Source organism: Periophthalmus magnuspinnatus, chromosome 1, assembly GCF_009829125.3.
Source record: "Periophthalmus magnuspinnatus isolate fPerMag1 chromosome 1, fPerMag1.2.pri, whole genome shotgun sequence".
NCBI lineage: Eukaryota > Metazoa > Chordata > Actinopteri > Gobiiformes > Gobiidae > Periophthalmus > Periophthalmus magnuspinnatus.
Window position 1 is genome coordinate 9,712,130 of NC_047126.1, and position 17,438 is coordinate 9,729,567.

The 17,438-nt window shown below is 39.8% G+C and overlaps 1 protein-coding gene across 1 annotated transcript in view; it reads left to right on the plus strand.

Annotated features, from left to right (window-relative positions):
- LOC117377801 (zeta-sarcoglycan) overlaps positions 1 to 17,438 on the plus strand; it is a 150,800-nt gene that overhangs the window by 119,295 nt on the left and 14,067 nt on the right. Inside the window, exon 7 of the mRNA XM_055221863.1 lies at positions 14,620 to 14,743. Within this exon, the coding sequence (XP_055077838.1) occupies positions 14,620 to 14,743 (124 nt within the window). The remainder of the gene's footprint in view (positions 1 to 14,619; positions 14,744 to 17,438) is intronic.

The following is a 17,438-nucleotide window of genomic DNA, read 5'->3' on the forward strand; positions in this document are numbered from 1 at the left end:
AGACCGTCCGCGTGTAAAACGTGAATGTTTCTTGCTAAGCTTTGTTATATGGTACTTTCCGGCAAATGCTCATTTGGATTTATGCACCCTCCAGATTCCTGCCTCTACTCGCCCAGCTCCTGCCGCCACGTTCCAGTCCCGGTATCGCTTCCAGCTCGTCTTGTCTCCTGCTCGTCTCGTCTCCTGCTCGTCTCGTCTCCTGCTCGTCTCGTCTCCTGCTCGTCTCGTCTCCTGTCCGGTCCTGGTCTCTGGTTTGTCACCCGCTCCCCGCTCTGGTCTTCGTCTGATCCGCCTGCCCTGGTACCGCACCTGCTTCTATCCCCGTCCTGGTCCTGCCCTGCCCGCCTCTACCTGCACCGCACCCGCCTGACCCGTCTCCCGCTCCCCGGTTCCTGTACCTGCTCTTGTGACCTGTTTAAAGACTGCATTTTCACCGCTGTAAATAAACACTGTTAAAACTGCTCTGGTCTGCATCCTTTGGTCCTATCCGCACCGTTACGACACATAGGTATATTATCAGTGCAAGAAGAACACGCGTGTCAATCTGGAGCAGTGCCATTGACTTTCCGATTCAATCCAATTTCGTAACAGTGCCTCCTCTATTACTTATTTCCTCATTTCCAGGTGAAGACTTTGGCCTGTGACTATAAAAATGTAAATGAAGAATGTGGTGCAGGGGAAGTTGGGCAGGAGTGAGGAGCTACTCTTTCACTAATGATGAAGTGATCAGCTCAGCGCGCATGAAATTACCTGAGTCTTTTTTTCGTTGGCATATTGAACCATCAGTCTTTTCCTCGACTACATTTCACTGTGGAGCGACAAATGGAAATGTGGCTCCGAATTTCATGCCAAAAGACGCACTGTTCTGATGTGTGCATGGAGATCTGATCTGATTGCAACAAAACAAACACAGTACGCGGGGCTTGTTATAGATATGTTATTGCATTGGCCAGAATGTTTCACGGTATGGTATTAAAATGATTATGTTATGTGCCTTAAATTGTAGGTGTTTTCAAAGCTTAAAGAAAAATACATTATTTCTTACTGCAGGGTTGCTGCTTTACCGTAGACTGTATAAAGAAGTGGACTTAGTGAGTGTGACATCACCCGTAGCATTCAGCTCCGGTCGAATGGATTTACAAGCACAAGTATCATAGCAACCAACGAGCCAATCTGGAGCGAGGTTGTTTAAGATAACGTCCCTTTCAATCCACACGGCTGGTTTAGCAGGGAGTGGGCAGGTGGCATCAAAAATACCAGGATACCAGGATGGAGAGCAGGTTAAAACGAACATTTTAAAACCAAAATGTTTAGCTGTTACGACGAGAGAAGCGACAGTTTTTCAATGTAAAATGAACCGGAGCCAGAGTCAGTGGAGCTGGAAGTGCACCTGTGCTCACTCCCTATTTAGACCACGGTGGCTAGCAGGTTAGCTATGTCCATTTATATACAGTGATACCTCGTTTATCGCGGAGGTTACGTTCTAAAAATAACCCGCAATAGGCAAAATCCGCAAAGTATCAGCTTTATTTTCAATTATTATATATGTTTTGCGGCTGTAAAACTCCTCACCACACACTTTACACACTTTTCTCAGACAGGCATTAACATTTTCTCACAGTTCTCTCTTGTTTTTAAACTCTCTCAAAGTTCAAACCTTCGTAGGCGCCTTTGTCGGTGCAGAACGTTTCATCGACATTGTGGGTTTTGTCGGGGAGAAAAGTTGCAAATATACAGCACTTCAGAGTCACACTGCTGATCCAACATTTATGTTTTATGTATGTTTTAGCTTTACATAAAATACTCAACTTATAGGACTTGTACAATACACCTTGCACTTTAGGTTATGTGCAATACACTTTGCACTTTAGAACTTGTGCAATACACTTAGCACTTTAGAACTCGTGCAATAAACACAGCACTTTAGGACTTGTGCAATGCACACAGCACTTTAAAAGTTGTAGTTACCCTCCTGAGTTTATGTTTTTGACTTGGCTTCTGTCCTGCCCTGTATGTATTTGACTGTATTTTGTGTATGTGGTATTTTATGTTAAATGTGACTATCAACCTGTCCAGGGACAACAGATGGAAACTAGCCTGTGGCTAAAATCTGGCATATTTACATATGTATCTTATGTTCATTAATATGCACTGTCCCTTTTCTAAATAAATAAATAAATAAAATGTCACGGAGGAGATTGATCGACTATGTTCTTTGCTCTTTACAGATGACCTGGTGGTGTCAGCTATTGTCTCTGTGGTGATAAAAGTTACTCTGATCTAGTCAAAGATTGTGGCTTGGTGCGATAGGAAGGGCATCAGGGATAATATCTTAGTTATATAACTATTAACAGTGGCTCAGTTGGTAGAGCATTTGTCCACAGTGTCTGCGTACACTGGTGTATGAATGTGTGAGTGGTTTGTTGGTGTAAAGCGTTTTGAAGTGACCATTTACCTTAATAAGTTGCGCGTTTTGCTTTGCTCTAGTCATCATTAAAGTGCACAGACTCATGGCAAATACACACTTTGTTGTATTCAGTCGCTCAGCTCAAACTTTTCCTTGAGCGGACCAAACGTGCTGTAAAATACCCAGCTCTGGCCGTCATTTTCCACAAAGCCAGATCTCTAATGTACCTTGACTCTGTCCTGTCCCACCTCAGTAACCCAGCTGGGATTTTTACAACTTTTTACAACAGCCCAAGGCATTCCTCTTGCAGGTTTTGCGATCCGATTTACGCATACCAACGCCTGACGCTTGAAAAGGGCCATCTTTCTGTGTTCAGTCTGGTTTATATCAGCGATGTCAAAGGATGTCTATTTTCCTAGTTCCAGCCTTACCGCTCGGCATCACGAAGATTTGCGGGTGATTTATTTGGGTAGAAAAAAACAGAGCGGTTGAGGCAAATGATGGAGAAGTAAGCATTAAAAGGTTAAAGTTGGCGTCCTAAAACGGCTTTGTGGCGATGAGGTGGTGTGGCCTGTGCGGTTCTGAAGGAGAGAAAAGGGCACTGTGAATGTCAGCTAAGACTTCTGAGAAATATCAATCACACTTAAAGTCAGTTCATTGAAGATCTTTGACAACACAAGATGTGCATGAGGAAAAATATCTCAAGATACTTAAATGTTCAAAGATAGCTTACAAAAACCTAAGGAAAATAATAAGGTAAGGCAAGTTTATTTGTATAGCACAGAATAAGACATTAGCCAGTGCAGAGACCTGAGCGCGGGACTTATGTGCTCATACTTCCTGGTTCTAGACAGGACCCAAGCAGAGGCATCATGTTTGAAACCTTGTAATGGTTAAAGTGTAAAGATGTTCACACAAGACAAACAGACCTGTCTTGATAAATATTACATGTGAAGGCATTTTCTATGGTGTTGTGTTTTGACATTTGAGAACATATTCAGGACTCTCACTGTACGGAGGATGCGGGTGATTCAATGTATACGTTATTTACACTGCGGCTTAGACCACTGTGTAACATCACTATATAGAGCCCCTATAGGAACAACACTCAGCCCCGTGTTTGGTCACGTATTGGAGACTGACTTAAAAACAAATGTAACAAATCAAGGCCCACTGAAACCAATTTACATTTATATTCAACATATTAAAGTCTTACTGTAATGTTTTGTTTATATTGTTTATTAATAACTCTGCATAATGTTTACAGTATTGCCTTATTTAATACCAATCATTTATTATCATATGCTGCACTGCACAAGGCCATAGTCATAGCTTGGCCTGCCACGATCATTACTATAGACTTATCGTTCAGTATATGAAAGCTGGAATGATTTTTTTGGGGTCAATATTTATTATGTGTACATTTTCTTTGCATTACTGTCACATTTTTGGTTATTTTTTGGCTCTGTGATAAGATTTAACCCATAAATGATTGAATAAATAACTTTTATGACTCATTACATATGCAAAAGTGTTTTATTCTGCTGTTTATTTACTGCAGCTCAATATTTTTTGACTATATTGTACATTTAGAATGTTTTTTGTAGTTTAAATTTGCTCTTAGGTTTTTATGTCAAGGCCATAAATTTGTTTCAATATTATAGTTTATCATCTATATTTACTTCAGTGATATATCGAAACGACAGGCCTAGTCAGAGCCACTTATTGTACATGGGGCTGTAACGGCTTTTTTCTGTCCTGCTGTGTGACACGCCTTTGTAACAAAATAAAAAAAATTCAAAAACAAATCAGTTCTATCACAACTGTAAAGAGCCTTTTCACAAACATTGTAACAGTTTTTGTGTAGCTCTTTTGAGTTGAGACATTTAAACCTGTGGTGGGATCTCTCCTGTCTCTCCTCTGGACACTCACTACACATTTGTCATGTTAAAAATTCTAATAAATGACTTAATATGTCTTTAAGCTGGGGCAGTTACATAATTCTTAAATTAGCTTTAAAGAACATCTTTTTAACAATCAGTAGTATTTTTGCGAGGAAATACAGCTGCCACACCACAGCACATCAAACTGGAGCGTGTTCAAAGTTTTTCAGAAAAGTTGAATTTTACAGAAATAAGAATGTGATCATTATTTCTTTCAACTTGTAGCTTTAACCTTTAGCCCCAGAGCTCTTCCTGGTGCATACATATCACATAAGCTCCTTCTGTTTTTGTGTAGCTGTCTTTTTAAATATGTGATTTTTCATGTCACACCGCAGGACAGACTTTGGATTACAGCATTAAACTGTTTATATCTTTTATAGTTTTAAATCAGAGATAAAGGTGTCATTTTATTAAATAATGTAAACATGCTTTTCTTTATGCAAACACCTTTATAACTGTCTCTGACACAACAGACTCATTCACACAGCACGACATTTTACTGCTAAAAAACCAAAACATGAAATACAACTTCATTCTAAAACTGTCTGTAATCTATAGAACACATATTTGTGCACAGTTCAGTTCAATTTTGGAGGAAGAAAAATTTTATTTAGAAATGAATTTAAAGTGATAATGCCGAAAATGGGCGTCACATCAACCTACTAGCAACTGTGTTCCTAATAGGAAGTGATCAAGGGCGTGCTTCTGGCTCCATAGACTCTATCTGGACAATGATGTATTATTTAATTTTTTCTATTTTTTTGTCTTTACTAAGCTGTAAAATGTATCACAATGCTGATTAGTATATGTTTAGTAATAAGGCCTCTCTTATCTTTTACAAACTGTTTTTGCATCAGGTTTATGTTGGCCAGTCCAACTCGTAACAAAATCAATTGTAAAGGCTCTTTTATTGGTTGGCCTGCTCCTTTAGCACATCCAGTCAGCTCCGCTCCTCACTAAGACGTATAAACGACAGCTGAAGCAAATCAAAGTCCTTATTAATTCTTGTAGTGTCTTTATAAGCTGCTATCACACTTACTGAAGACTTCCATGAAATCATCTGCTTTTGTCTGCTATTTTCCTTTGCCTCTTTGTCCTCTTCCTCTTTCTCTGTTTTTCCCCCAAAAATGAATTAAGATAAACCCATTTTTGCACTGATGTATTTCTATCCTGCTTATCTTGTCAGGTTGGACAAATATGGACGCGGTATAAAATGGTCTTGTCGCATCTGAAGGTCAAAACTGATATATGAGTTTGGGGGTGTACACTGAGGGAAGGAGGGAGAAGAAAGAGAGAATTAATGTAAGAATTGGATGCTGACGGGAAGGAAGGCAGTTTTCTATAATAATAATGAATAGTGAAGATAAGAGCCGCTGCAGACTCCACTATCAGCTACGGGGGAAAAAAAAACACCCAGGCCTGACCAGAAACTTTATGTGACTCTCAATGTGGGACTTTATATAATGTTATTACCAACAGGAAATACAAAGTGCAATATGGTTCTTGCTTTTGAGAAATAAGTGTCTTGAATGGTCAGTTTTCTTCACACAATTGTTATCGTACAGAAATAATCATGGAGAATTAAAGAAGACATAACCTGCTTTCTTTGCATCACGATTTTTTTGTTTTGGTTTTGCAATATTTGATAACGGCTCCACTGATGCCAAACAGATTCTCGTTTTTATATAGCGCTTTTCCACTTCCAAGACACTCAAAGGTCTTTATATCAAGGAATCACTCACCCATTCACTCACACTTTCATACACCAGTGTACGCAGACAAAAATACGCAAAACTTAATTTCTTTCTTCTTTATTTCTACAGGGAGACCTAGTGAGAGCACTTACTCTTTTTTCATGGGTGCCCTTTTCAAAATACTACGCAGACACAAATCAAACAAAACAAATAAGTGCACAAATCTATATAAAACATTAAAAGCAGCTGCAGGTGTGTGTGTAAAAGTTGGTTACCAGATTACTAAACTGCGATTGTGGCACTAAAGTATCCAGTTTTGCCTTTCCCTTGGAGTGTATTCCATGTTTGTGAAGCAAAACAGATAAAAGATCTTTCCTGTCTCAGTTTTGGTGCAGCTATCAATTCTTAACAGGTAGGTGAGTTTGAGTTTTTGAAGTAGTCCCTTATAGATTATAGACATTTCATACACTGCAGTTCTAACAGACACTTTTTCATAGAGAATACAGTGATGGGTTTCATTGTGTTGTATTAGTATGAGTGTTATGTTTGTGTTTTTGCAGCTCAACTTTGGTCATTACACATTTTCAAACTAAAACATAAAAAAATAAAAAATAAAATACATAATCACTGTGAAAAACTCTGTAATTGAATGTAATAAAGTGATGTTAAAAATGGTGATCATTAGAAGTTAATTAGTCTTAAAAGTATATCTACTTTTAAAGAGCATCAAAGAGTGATTTTGCACATTGCAGCACGGTGCATAAACAAACTTTCAAAAACAATATAATTCACAGCTACCTCTTGGTGCTCTTGTTTGATCCACTCTTTAAAAGCACCGCTGTTGTCCTCAGAATGCTGATGGCTACATGGGCATAAATCATAAATTAAAAACAACATTACTCTTGGACGAGCAATAAACTGCCCCTGTTTTAATACAAGCCTCCAGACTATCTTTGAAAACATAAATTACATCTAAGTTAATCATAGCCAAACTTGTATGAAACCTCAAACCTAATATTTCAGCTGTTAACGACGTTCAGGGCTATTTCATTATGAAGCACATCCATCCTATTCATGGGCCAAAAAGCATTAAGCTCTTTGTCCAAGAGTTTGGCTGAGAGCCGTGCTGTGAGACACGCTTTCATTGTTGTTAGCATTAGCATCTGTATAGACAATTTAACTGTATACGCCACGACTGCAGGCTCCCATCTAGAACACGATATGGATGCTCTTAATAACTGAATATTGCCACTGTCCCAGCAATGGCAGCGCTGGAGAAAAACAGGAATAAAGTTGTCAGAGAAGGAGTATGAATCAGTAAGAAGTGTGTGCAATAGGGCAGTAAACAATGCTCTGTCAACAGAATGTGCAAACTTACGGAAAGGAGGAAACTGGAGGCAAAATGAAATGGACCATAACCAATTTCCAATGAGTAACTGACATCAAATCTAAATATCAAGGTCTTTATAACCAAAAAATCTGCACAAAAGATGAACTATAAAAATCGACAATTGAATGTTCTTGAACTTTTAAATGGCCATTAGTTCAGCATGATCGACGAAATTATCACAGTCAGAACCCATCAGCCATTACATCAGACACTTCAGCAGGGGCGGTGCCAGGAGAGGGAGGAACGGGGGCTTGAGGGGGGCCCTGTCCTCCGTAAGAATGGCCAATGCTTCCTCATAGCTCCCCGAAAGATTTTTGCCCCACTTTCATAGCACGTAGTTTTCTTAAATCACCAGAAGGGCTAACTACATTTAAACTTGCAAACATAGTAGGGAGAAGGCGTGTGCTGGCATCCGTGTAAGACTCTTAAATTAAAATGTTAAGTGAGAACCCCCATTGAAGAGCGACAATGTCTGGCGCCGACCCTCCGCTTCAGGTTTTGCGCTTTCAATCATTTTAAGACAAATTTACAAATGTTACCGATATAAAAGTTGTCATGGGAACCACACTACTTTTTGTTAAAGGCAGCTGCAAAACTATTTATAGACAGCGTATACAAATGAATAGTGGCAATAACCTCCTCTTGAGCCTGTCCCGGTCTGGAAGGCTTTGATGTGCACCATTAGAGGTAGTCAGGTCCTCCTCCAGATAACATGAGGATTTGAGCTGCCCCTCTTGACATGTGTCCGGAGCATTTCGATGTAATTTTGAAAGCACTTGACTAAAGTCGAGGTGAAGGAGTAATAGCAGGGTGTTTTGTGCAGGAAATAGATGAGTGAGTTTGAACGGCGGTGAAGGCAAACAGTTGACATGGCGATGGAGAGAGACGCTCTGTGATAGATGGTCAGTCCGTATGTGCACAGCTGCCCATCAACACTGCTCTCAGCCTGCAGCCACATCACTGTAATAGCTTTGGCTGTCAAACCCACACATCACACATTACCGCTGCATAGACCAGTAATCTTCCTCTTCTCTCCTATAGTATTCTGCAAAAACACACACAAATACATACACGTGCATTTACCTGTTTTTTTTAACGTGTCCATTAGAGCAGTTGTGCACACTCCCAGGTTGTTTTGAGCGCTTATTAACCCTTGACTGCTACAATGCGGACTCACCCAATCGATAAGTCAGGCCAATGTGAAGTGTCTGCTTCCAGCTCTTATTATTGGAGCTGTATGCTCAGCGGTGCACAGCAGCAAACCTGCTCTCACCTCTAATCCACCTCCAGATTCCCCCACAACCAACACCTCTGCTGGGGCTTTACCAGGGTCACCAAGCTACAGGAGGAAAACATGACAAACTGGCAAGGGAAAAATTGGAAACTGAGGTCTTCAAAACAATAGTTTGGAATTAATAATTGAGGGGTGACAGTAGCTCAGTTGGTAGAGTGTTTGTCCACTGAATCGAATCTCACGCTCGACATAAATATCATTTGTAGAGTAGCCACTGCTCCACAGGTTGGCAGTGTGATTCCAGATCCCACAGATGAATACTGTCATTGCAGCCTTGGACAAGACACTTAACTCACCTTGCCCCCAGTATCTGTGTGAGCTAGTATATGAATGTGTGAGTGAATGGGTGAGTGGTTCCTTGATCTATAGCACTTTGAATGCCTTGAAGGTGGAAAAGTGCTATATAAAAAATGTGACCGTTTACCATCATGAAAAATGAGTTAGAAATGAGTTAGCAGCTAAAAATGGTATATTCCAACCAATTTACAGACGTTAGCGGTGATGACGAATAAATGAGAAAAAAGTTCTATTCTACAGTTCAATTCAAGTTTAGTTAAATAGCACATTTAAAACAACTTCAGCTGAGTCAACAAAACGCAAATATACAGATAATAGGGTACATGGAAAAAGAACAATAAAACACAAAGATATACTGTCTAACTAGTATTAAATGCCAGGGAGAAGAGGTGGGTTTTCAGTCTAGTCTTAAACTATGACTTAAGTTGACAATCAATCAGTGGGAGTTTATATCGTGCCTTCCAACAGCCTAGATAAACAGTAAGAGTACTTATGTTTGTAAGATTTTTGTATCCTTTAATCATTGCATTATTATAAGCTAAAATAGAACCGGAGAACTAATGTAATGCGATGTACAAAACACCCTGACTGTCTTGCAATAAAACATACATCTGGGAAACAGGGAGAGCATTCAGTACAAAAAAGGAACATAGGCCAGAATGTGAGAAGGAAACAGCGAAGGCGTGTACACGAGTAACAAAACACAAAGCAGAACAGCAGCAAGTCAAATCAACCATTTCTGACCAGTGTAAAAGAGAGAAGCACATTATAGACTAGGACAGAGCACAAATCACTGGGACAAAGGATGACAAACATTGTTGCTAGATTAAGGAGGCAATAAAAATACAGAGACACTTTAACTCCCACACACCTGGGATATAGTCCTGAAGAAGTCAGACTGCAGATGGTGCTGTTGTCCTGCCTCCATGAGTAGGAAGACAACGCGACAACCTGTTTAAATCAGCTGACTGCACACGTCACGGCGACATCACATGACCACTCTGCGGATGAGCGCTAGTGAGCAGTCCAAACTGTCAGGCATGAAAACAAACTAAACCTTGGTCTGAAAAATAATCTAATCAAATAAATTAACTGAAGACCCAATTAACATCATTGGACTATATGTGCATTTGTTCCTCAGTGTGTCTTTTGTCCATACACTTATTTTTAAAGGAAAAACAAAACTCCAAAACATTGTGCAGAACTCTTTCACTACATATACATGTTTGTTTTGCTTCTTCTTATTCCCTGCTCCTGTGTTGTACTGACAACTGTGTTCCATTTAAGCAGGTAATCCAAGTAAGTGTTATGACTGTATTCAGATGCAAATCCCCTTCTCCTCAAAGTGTTTTCTAAATCAAGTGACATTAACTTGGCATTTACAAGGTGCTCTTCTTTGGGCCTTTTTGGTGAAAACGTCTCCAATCCTGTTTAACTGCATAAATTAAATTACTCCAGTCAATTACTTGATGCTTTTTCCTTTGCCCAACAGTGTTCACCAGACTAAAGTGGCTCTTCAAGGTGATCGACTTGAACAAAAAAAATGAAAGGACAAGAAAAAAAAAAGCTAATAAAGCCTAAACACCTTGAAAACTGTGGCAGTAGAGACGTAGCAGCGTCGGAGTACAGGCTTCTTCTAAAGTGTGTTCATTACTTGGGAGCAACCAAACATGAAAAAACTGGAGCCAAGGGAGGATTTCTCTGTCAACTAATGTTTGTGCAGATTCAAACTCACACCAGTGAAACGGTTTCTGCTTGTTTGAGCCTCCGAGCTATGGCTACATCATCATCATCCCAGGACTCCCAAGTACAAAGGACGTTAACACAAGTCTGCAGTTAAAGAGCCTATAGCAACCATGGACTTTATACGACTCCACCCACTTTTGCAGCTAATTGCTAAACTGTGCTTTCTTTGTAGTGGCATTTCTGGTTAAGTTTTGGTAGTAAAATCTGATAAAGTAGGTTGATTTGAGTAAAGCGCCATAATAGTCCAAATAGAATTTATTTACTGTCAAGATCGGCAGCCCCATGCAAAATAATACCACCCGAATGATGCCCACGGCAACTTCCACAACAAGGTGAATACAGACAAATGAAAAAGACGTGTAAACAAAACAAAATCGTATTTATTGAAAAGCATCAGATTCAAATGATTCAACACAAACTGGAGTCAGAACTATTTCCCTCAGTTTAAATGTTAAAGGCAAACTATGAAACTTTTCAGGTGGAGAGGCCTGATCGTATTAATTTGTCTAGAATGTTGCACAATATGGCATTATACCATCAATATAATCACATCTAATATAATCATAATCACGACACAATAACATTTACCATGCTTAGACAGGGCGTAGTAGTTCACTTGGTAGAGTGTTTGTCCACTGATCTGAAGGTTGGCCGTCAACATAAATATTCAAAAATGATTCAAAAGTGTACAGTGTACATTTTCTGGTGGGGTTCAGCCACTTGCTTGTTTCCATTCAGATGTTATTGGTTTGTTGTGAGTCTTATACAAAGAGAGCCGAAGCTCACGACGGGGCTCAGACTGTAAGGAGCCAAGGCCCTATACACTGACCTGCTCACAGTGTACGAGGGACGTGACCCAGAGGAGGCTGTTTACTCTGGACACATTGTGACTTCACTATTTTATCATACATTGTGTTTAAACTCTCTCAACATCTTAGAAATACATTTGCAAACCCACTGGCACTGTTAACTTTAGCACTGCTTTGTTTAGAGGCTTTTTCCACTCAACTTTTTTGACTCTCGTGTGTCTCGTGACGTGTTGAAGTGTTATCAGAGGTCCAGCTCACCCCTGAGCCTCACACCCGGCTTCAGGAGCCGTCGGACTCACGACAAATATCAAACGTGTGTGATGTCCCTGTGGCCGCACCATCATGATTTGGTGATGGCCGCTCATAACTCCGTGTACACTGCATGACATAGACACAAAGGAGCCGCTTTTAAAACTATCATGCACTAAAATTTGTCATAATTGGACGGAAAATTCCACAGTGTAAGTAGTCCAGCTTGATACAGAAGCATGCATTTGTATTTATTTCACTTTTTTGTGAAAGTTGTTTTGTGAAAGTTGTTGCAGAGTTTCATTTTGTTTACACTCTGTCTCTTTGTTGCTAGCGTTGAAGTTGTCTGCCTCATTTTGTCACACAGACCATTTGACATCATTTACTGCCAATCTCCCCTCTGGTCCTTCCATTCTCAGCAGGACTTGGTAAAAACCCATCTGAGCTGCCCTTAAACAAAGCGTTTGTGAAAGCATTTGTGAAAGTGCTCCTAGTGCGCACTCCAGCTTTGTTATTAGTGCTTATATTGGGTAAACTTCATCATTTGCTTTTCTTTCTGCTTTGCCAAAATGTGTATTTAATTTGAAGTGCCAGCATGCCCTTGAGCAAAGCAGTGTGCTTATCGAACGCCACAACACTGTTTAATCTCGTCCTCATGCTGTGTTCAAAGGCCTTAGTTAGTGATCCTTTACAGTGCGCTTCAAGGAGAGGGACACTGAGCTGGTTTAGAGTGCATTAAAGTGCAGAGTACTTATCCTGCTTTCACTCATTTTCAGGGTCAATATATGTTTGGAGAGACATTTATCTGAGCTGTTTCCATTTTATTCCGTTTTATCTTTGTGCGTCATTGCATTTGTTGCTATTTAAGCAGGTTCCCACGCTCAGATTGTAATTTCTAAATAAACTAATATCCCTAGAGGAACAGAGATTCCGCTTAGCACATACCGACGTGAAGATGGGAATGTTAGTGTGAAAAAATCTGAGGCACTCTTTTGTAGAAAAATTCTTTCCTTTCCTTCCTTTATTAAGACATGGATCAGCCTACGCATTTCGAGTGTCTTCATCAGGGCTTAAAAGTAAAAAAAAAAAATGCTAATAAACTAATGTCCTTATATGCTTCTTCTTGAATTGTATCTTACTGCTTGTGTGTTATGAGCGGTTGTGTTGACAGAGCTAATTAGATTTGGTTTTCTTAGGATTTGGCTGCCATGCTGTGGTGAGGGAAGCAATGTTAGGACTGGGCGATTTGGTCAAAGAAAGACAAAAATAAATAAAAACTTGATCTTTTTCCCTTCTGTTGATCACAATTTTTGCTGCAGACCCCAGTCAAAAAACACCATTCATCAATTTTAAATAATTATCTGAGTTGGATTAATATTTTCCCTGTTTGGACTGGTTCTTATATTCCTATTCTGTAACTGGACTTGTGTTTTTAAAGACTGACAAGGATAGCGCAGACTGTTTGGAATGGACCCTTTGTAATGGCATTGTTCTCGAGTTGTTTGGTTTAAAAGGTCAAATGTTCGTGTAGAGAAAGAACACTAAATAAAGCAGAGAATATTGGTGGTTTTCATAGTCTAGAATGTCATGACGATACTCTCAAATGGGGGCAAGAGTCAGTTTTCACTATTGATTACACTGACCGTGAAATATCCAAAAGCTAGACACACAAACGTTGACTCTGATCATTTCTTTTAGTGTTTAGACCACAGAACTCAGTGTATTACAACAAAATTCTGTGTTTTTAGCTTCCCCCCATCTGTATTAAGTAGGTTTGGCCTATAGGATGTTGTGATGTCACCTGAAACCCAGCAATAGCTTCTGTATTCTGGGATTCCCACTGGCAACAAAATGTGTTTTTCATCTTGAATGCTGCGGGAGTTGACGTGTTGACACAGAAATGAGTGAGTTTTAGAACGTAGGCGTTGTATTCTAAAGGACCAGTACTACCTCTGTGCTATTTATGTTGTCACTGTGTTGTTTTTATGTTTTGGTGGTGGTGGTGAGCCAAGAACAATAAAGAGTTCAAGAGTTCCCTTTCCACCTAGTGATGTGACTGTGATTTAAATGTAAAGTGAATTGGAGTCGATGGAGCCGGAAGCACACCCATGATCACGTCCCATTTGGAGCACAGCGGCCAGCGCGTTAGCTATGTCCATTTATGTATATACACTCTATGTCCTTAACCTGAACAGATGGAACCGAATCTCATTTTCTGAAAGAGCTGGATCTTTTTCACAAGAATCAGAGCAGAAGCAGACAAGGCAACACAAGATCTGGCATCATAGCATAAAGTTTAAAAATTATTATTGTACTGCAACGTTTGATTTCGATTATGCATCATTCTAAAAAGCAAATATTCTCCCACTCTCAGTTTGAACCATTTTAAACAGATCTCAGCCTTGGTCATTTCTCTTAGTTTGTTGTTAAATGAGTTCTCACTTTGGGGCCTGTCATATAAATAAACAGTGAAAGAGACATTGTTTTGAACAGCTCTTTTATATCAATGGATCTAAAAGATTCAGATCCCATAAAAGAGCCAAAAGTCCCATCACCCTTTTGTTATGAAGGATCATAATATAACTGCTTTATATTCTACTCCACGTCTCTTTAGAGGGGCACATTTTCCTTGGTCCTGTTTGTCTAACCTTCAGAGTCTCTGTTTCATTGAGCGGCTTGTTGTAGATGCGGTTCTCGCTCAGGTCTTTATTGATCCTTTGGTAATGGGGCTGTGCAGGTATGACCGCATGCATGACTGCTCACAAAAAAAAAACGTTTTGTGTTTTCCAGGCTGGAATCCCCCACTCGGACCCTGACCCTGGAGGCGCCCAGAGGAGTGGAGATCAATGCGGGCGTTGGGGACTTCACAGCGTCCTGTAGAAAAGATCTCCTGCTGCAGTCGTCAGATGGAGAGGTGAGTAGTAAGAATGCTTTACTGCTTTTTTAGATCTTATTTTGTAGTCACGTTAATTTGATGTTTTTACCCCAGCACAAAGTCTAAAAAAATGACTTCTGTATAAGTTCAATACAGGGTGTCCACAAAGCCCCTTTACAATTTTAAAATGTAATTACAAAGGCAATTTATAAGATATATTAATTAGATTTGTTATATTGTACTCACTGGTTGTAAAAGTTTTTTGATCACATGTGCAGTCGAATTGTTGGCAAATTTTTCTCCCACAAGAGATCAGTTACTGCAAATGTTTACCTTGACCTTTTGACTGAATATGTGGCACCACAACAGGACCTTCAACCAGCCATTTTCCAGCAAGATGGCCCCCCACCACATTGGGGTCTGCATGTTCATGAGTTCCTCGAGATTTCTAGACCACTGGACTGGAAGGGATGGACCAAGACCGTAGACACCACGTTCACCAGATATCACACCTCTGGAGTTGTTTCTGTGGGGCTATGTTAAAGATATCACGTATTGAAAAAAGATATAGCACATTGCTGAACTAAAGCAAAAGACACAGATACGATTGAAGCCATTGATGAGGCTATGCTACAGTGAATATGAAATCAAGAAATCAAATACGGTCTTGATGTGCTTCGTCAGACTTATGGTGCTCATATAAAGGTGCATTAAACAAAGCCAAAAAAAAAACCTTTGTAAACAATAGAACAAGTCTGATTAATACATCTTATCATTGGCCTTTTATTTGTCTTTTGCAATATGTTTTCTTTAATTGGGAAGAGACTTTATGAACACCCTGTATCGTTGAAGTAAATATAGATGAGAAACGATAAAATTGAAACAAATTTATGCCACGGATACAAAAACCAAAGCACAGATTTAAACCATAAAAACTATTCTATATCTACAATTTTGTTAAAAATCATGAGTCATAAAATATTTATTTATTCATCCTTAAATCTTATCATGTAGCTAAAAAATAACCAAAAATTTCTCAGTAGTGCAAAGTACACACAATAAATACTGACCCCAAAAAATATTGTTCGAGCTTTCACATATTGAACGATAAGTCAATATAGTAATTATCATGACAGGCCTACTTCCGGACATGGATTTTTTTTTTTCAATCCGAAGATTACGGTTTTGTTAGCAGACTGGAAGAGTGTCCAGTTTTAGATAATGAACTATAATCTCGTAATTGCCCTTGGAGTTTCCAGCTATTTAAATATTGATAATCATTAATTGCACTATCTCAGTCTAATCTCACAGGCTATTAGTAGAACAAAAGCTATACAATTCATTTTACTTGTTAAAACAAAAAGTAAAGTTGCGCAAATTTCCTTCTGCTTGGTAAATAGAACAACAAAACTTCACAAACTATTGAGGTGTGTGCTGGGACTGCGTGGCACTGCCGAGTGTTGGGTGCGCTTCATTAAAGTACCTTATTAGGCTAATGAGCGTCATCAATCCCAGCGACCTTGTCCTCCTCCTCCCCTCCTCCTCTCTCATCCCTCCGTTTCGTCGCTTTTTCTGTTTGGGACAAGTGACTTCATTAAAGGCAGCCTGATGAGGTTTGCTGTCTCCACTGCTGTGTGCTGTTATGTGCGTGTGTGTGTCGCTGTTAGCCGATATCTTGCTGTCAAGCTCTTTGCATAGCAGCCTGCGACACTGCGTGAGAGCCCAGCCAGACGTCATCCTTCTGTGTGTGTCCTGACAGCGTGTGTGCGTGTGTGTCCTGAGAGAATTTGTGTGCATATGCATGTGTGTGTCCTGACAGCGTATGTGTCCATGTGTTTTCAGTGTGTGTTTACGGGTGTGTGTGCGTGTCCACTGGAGCATAGTGTGTCATTAACTCAGTAATTAACAGAGGAATGGCCTTCTTGTATTGCACTCAAAGTCATCGTCATTCACTTCCATTCTATGTATTCTCCGAGGCAAACAAGCAATATCTCCACACACACTGGAGTCACAACCATTTACCTCAGTTTAAACGCTAAAGGCACACTATGAAACTTTTCAAGTACAGGGGTCCGATCTTATTACTTTGTTTAGAATGTTCCACAGTTTGGTATTAAACCATCAACCTGTCTTGCCTTTATCAAATTATCAATGTTGTATTGCGAAATGTCTCTTAAAAAACTAAATTTTGCTCTCCACAGATCTGACCTGTAACTTGATGGACATAGAAAACTGTAATCCCATACAGTGAAAGATTCCAGACACAACTTTTATCATCTCTGGACTGTAGCTCAGTTGATAGTGTTCATCCCACATAAACATCATCGGTAAAGTGGTCAGATCCACGGGTGAATGCTGTTGTTGTGTCCTTGGGCAAGACACTTGGACACGACCCGCCTCACTCCCAGTGTCTGCGTACTCTAGTGTATGAATGTTCGTGTGAATGGGTGAGTGGTTCCTTGATGTAAAGCGCTTTGAGCGACTTGAAGGTGGAAAAGTGCTATATAATAAAGTGATCATTTACCGTTAACATGGAGACAAGCACGTGGCAGACCTTCCACTTTCGTAATGTGCCGTTATGGCTCCCCTTGCACACTATGGGTCTTAGATCACCTGCACAAATTGGCTGGACTGAAGCGCTGAAAGCAGAGACAGCCATAGACAGGTATTAATTCAACCTGAGAAGACTCAGTCAGACACGAAAGAAAAGCAGCAGTGGGTTTTAGTGAGTTAT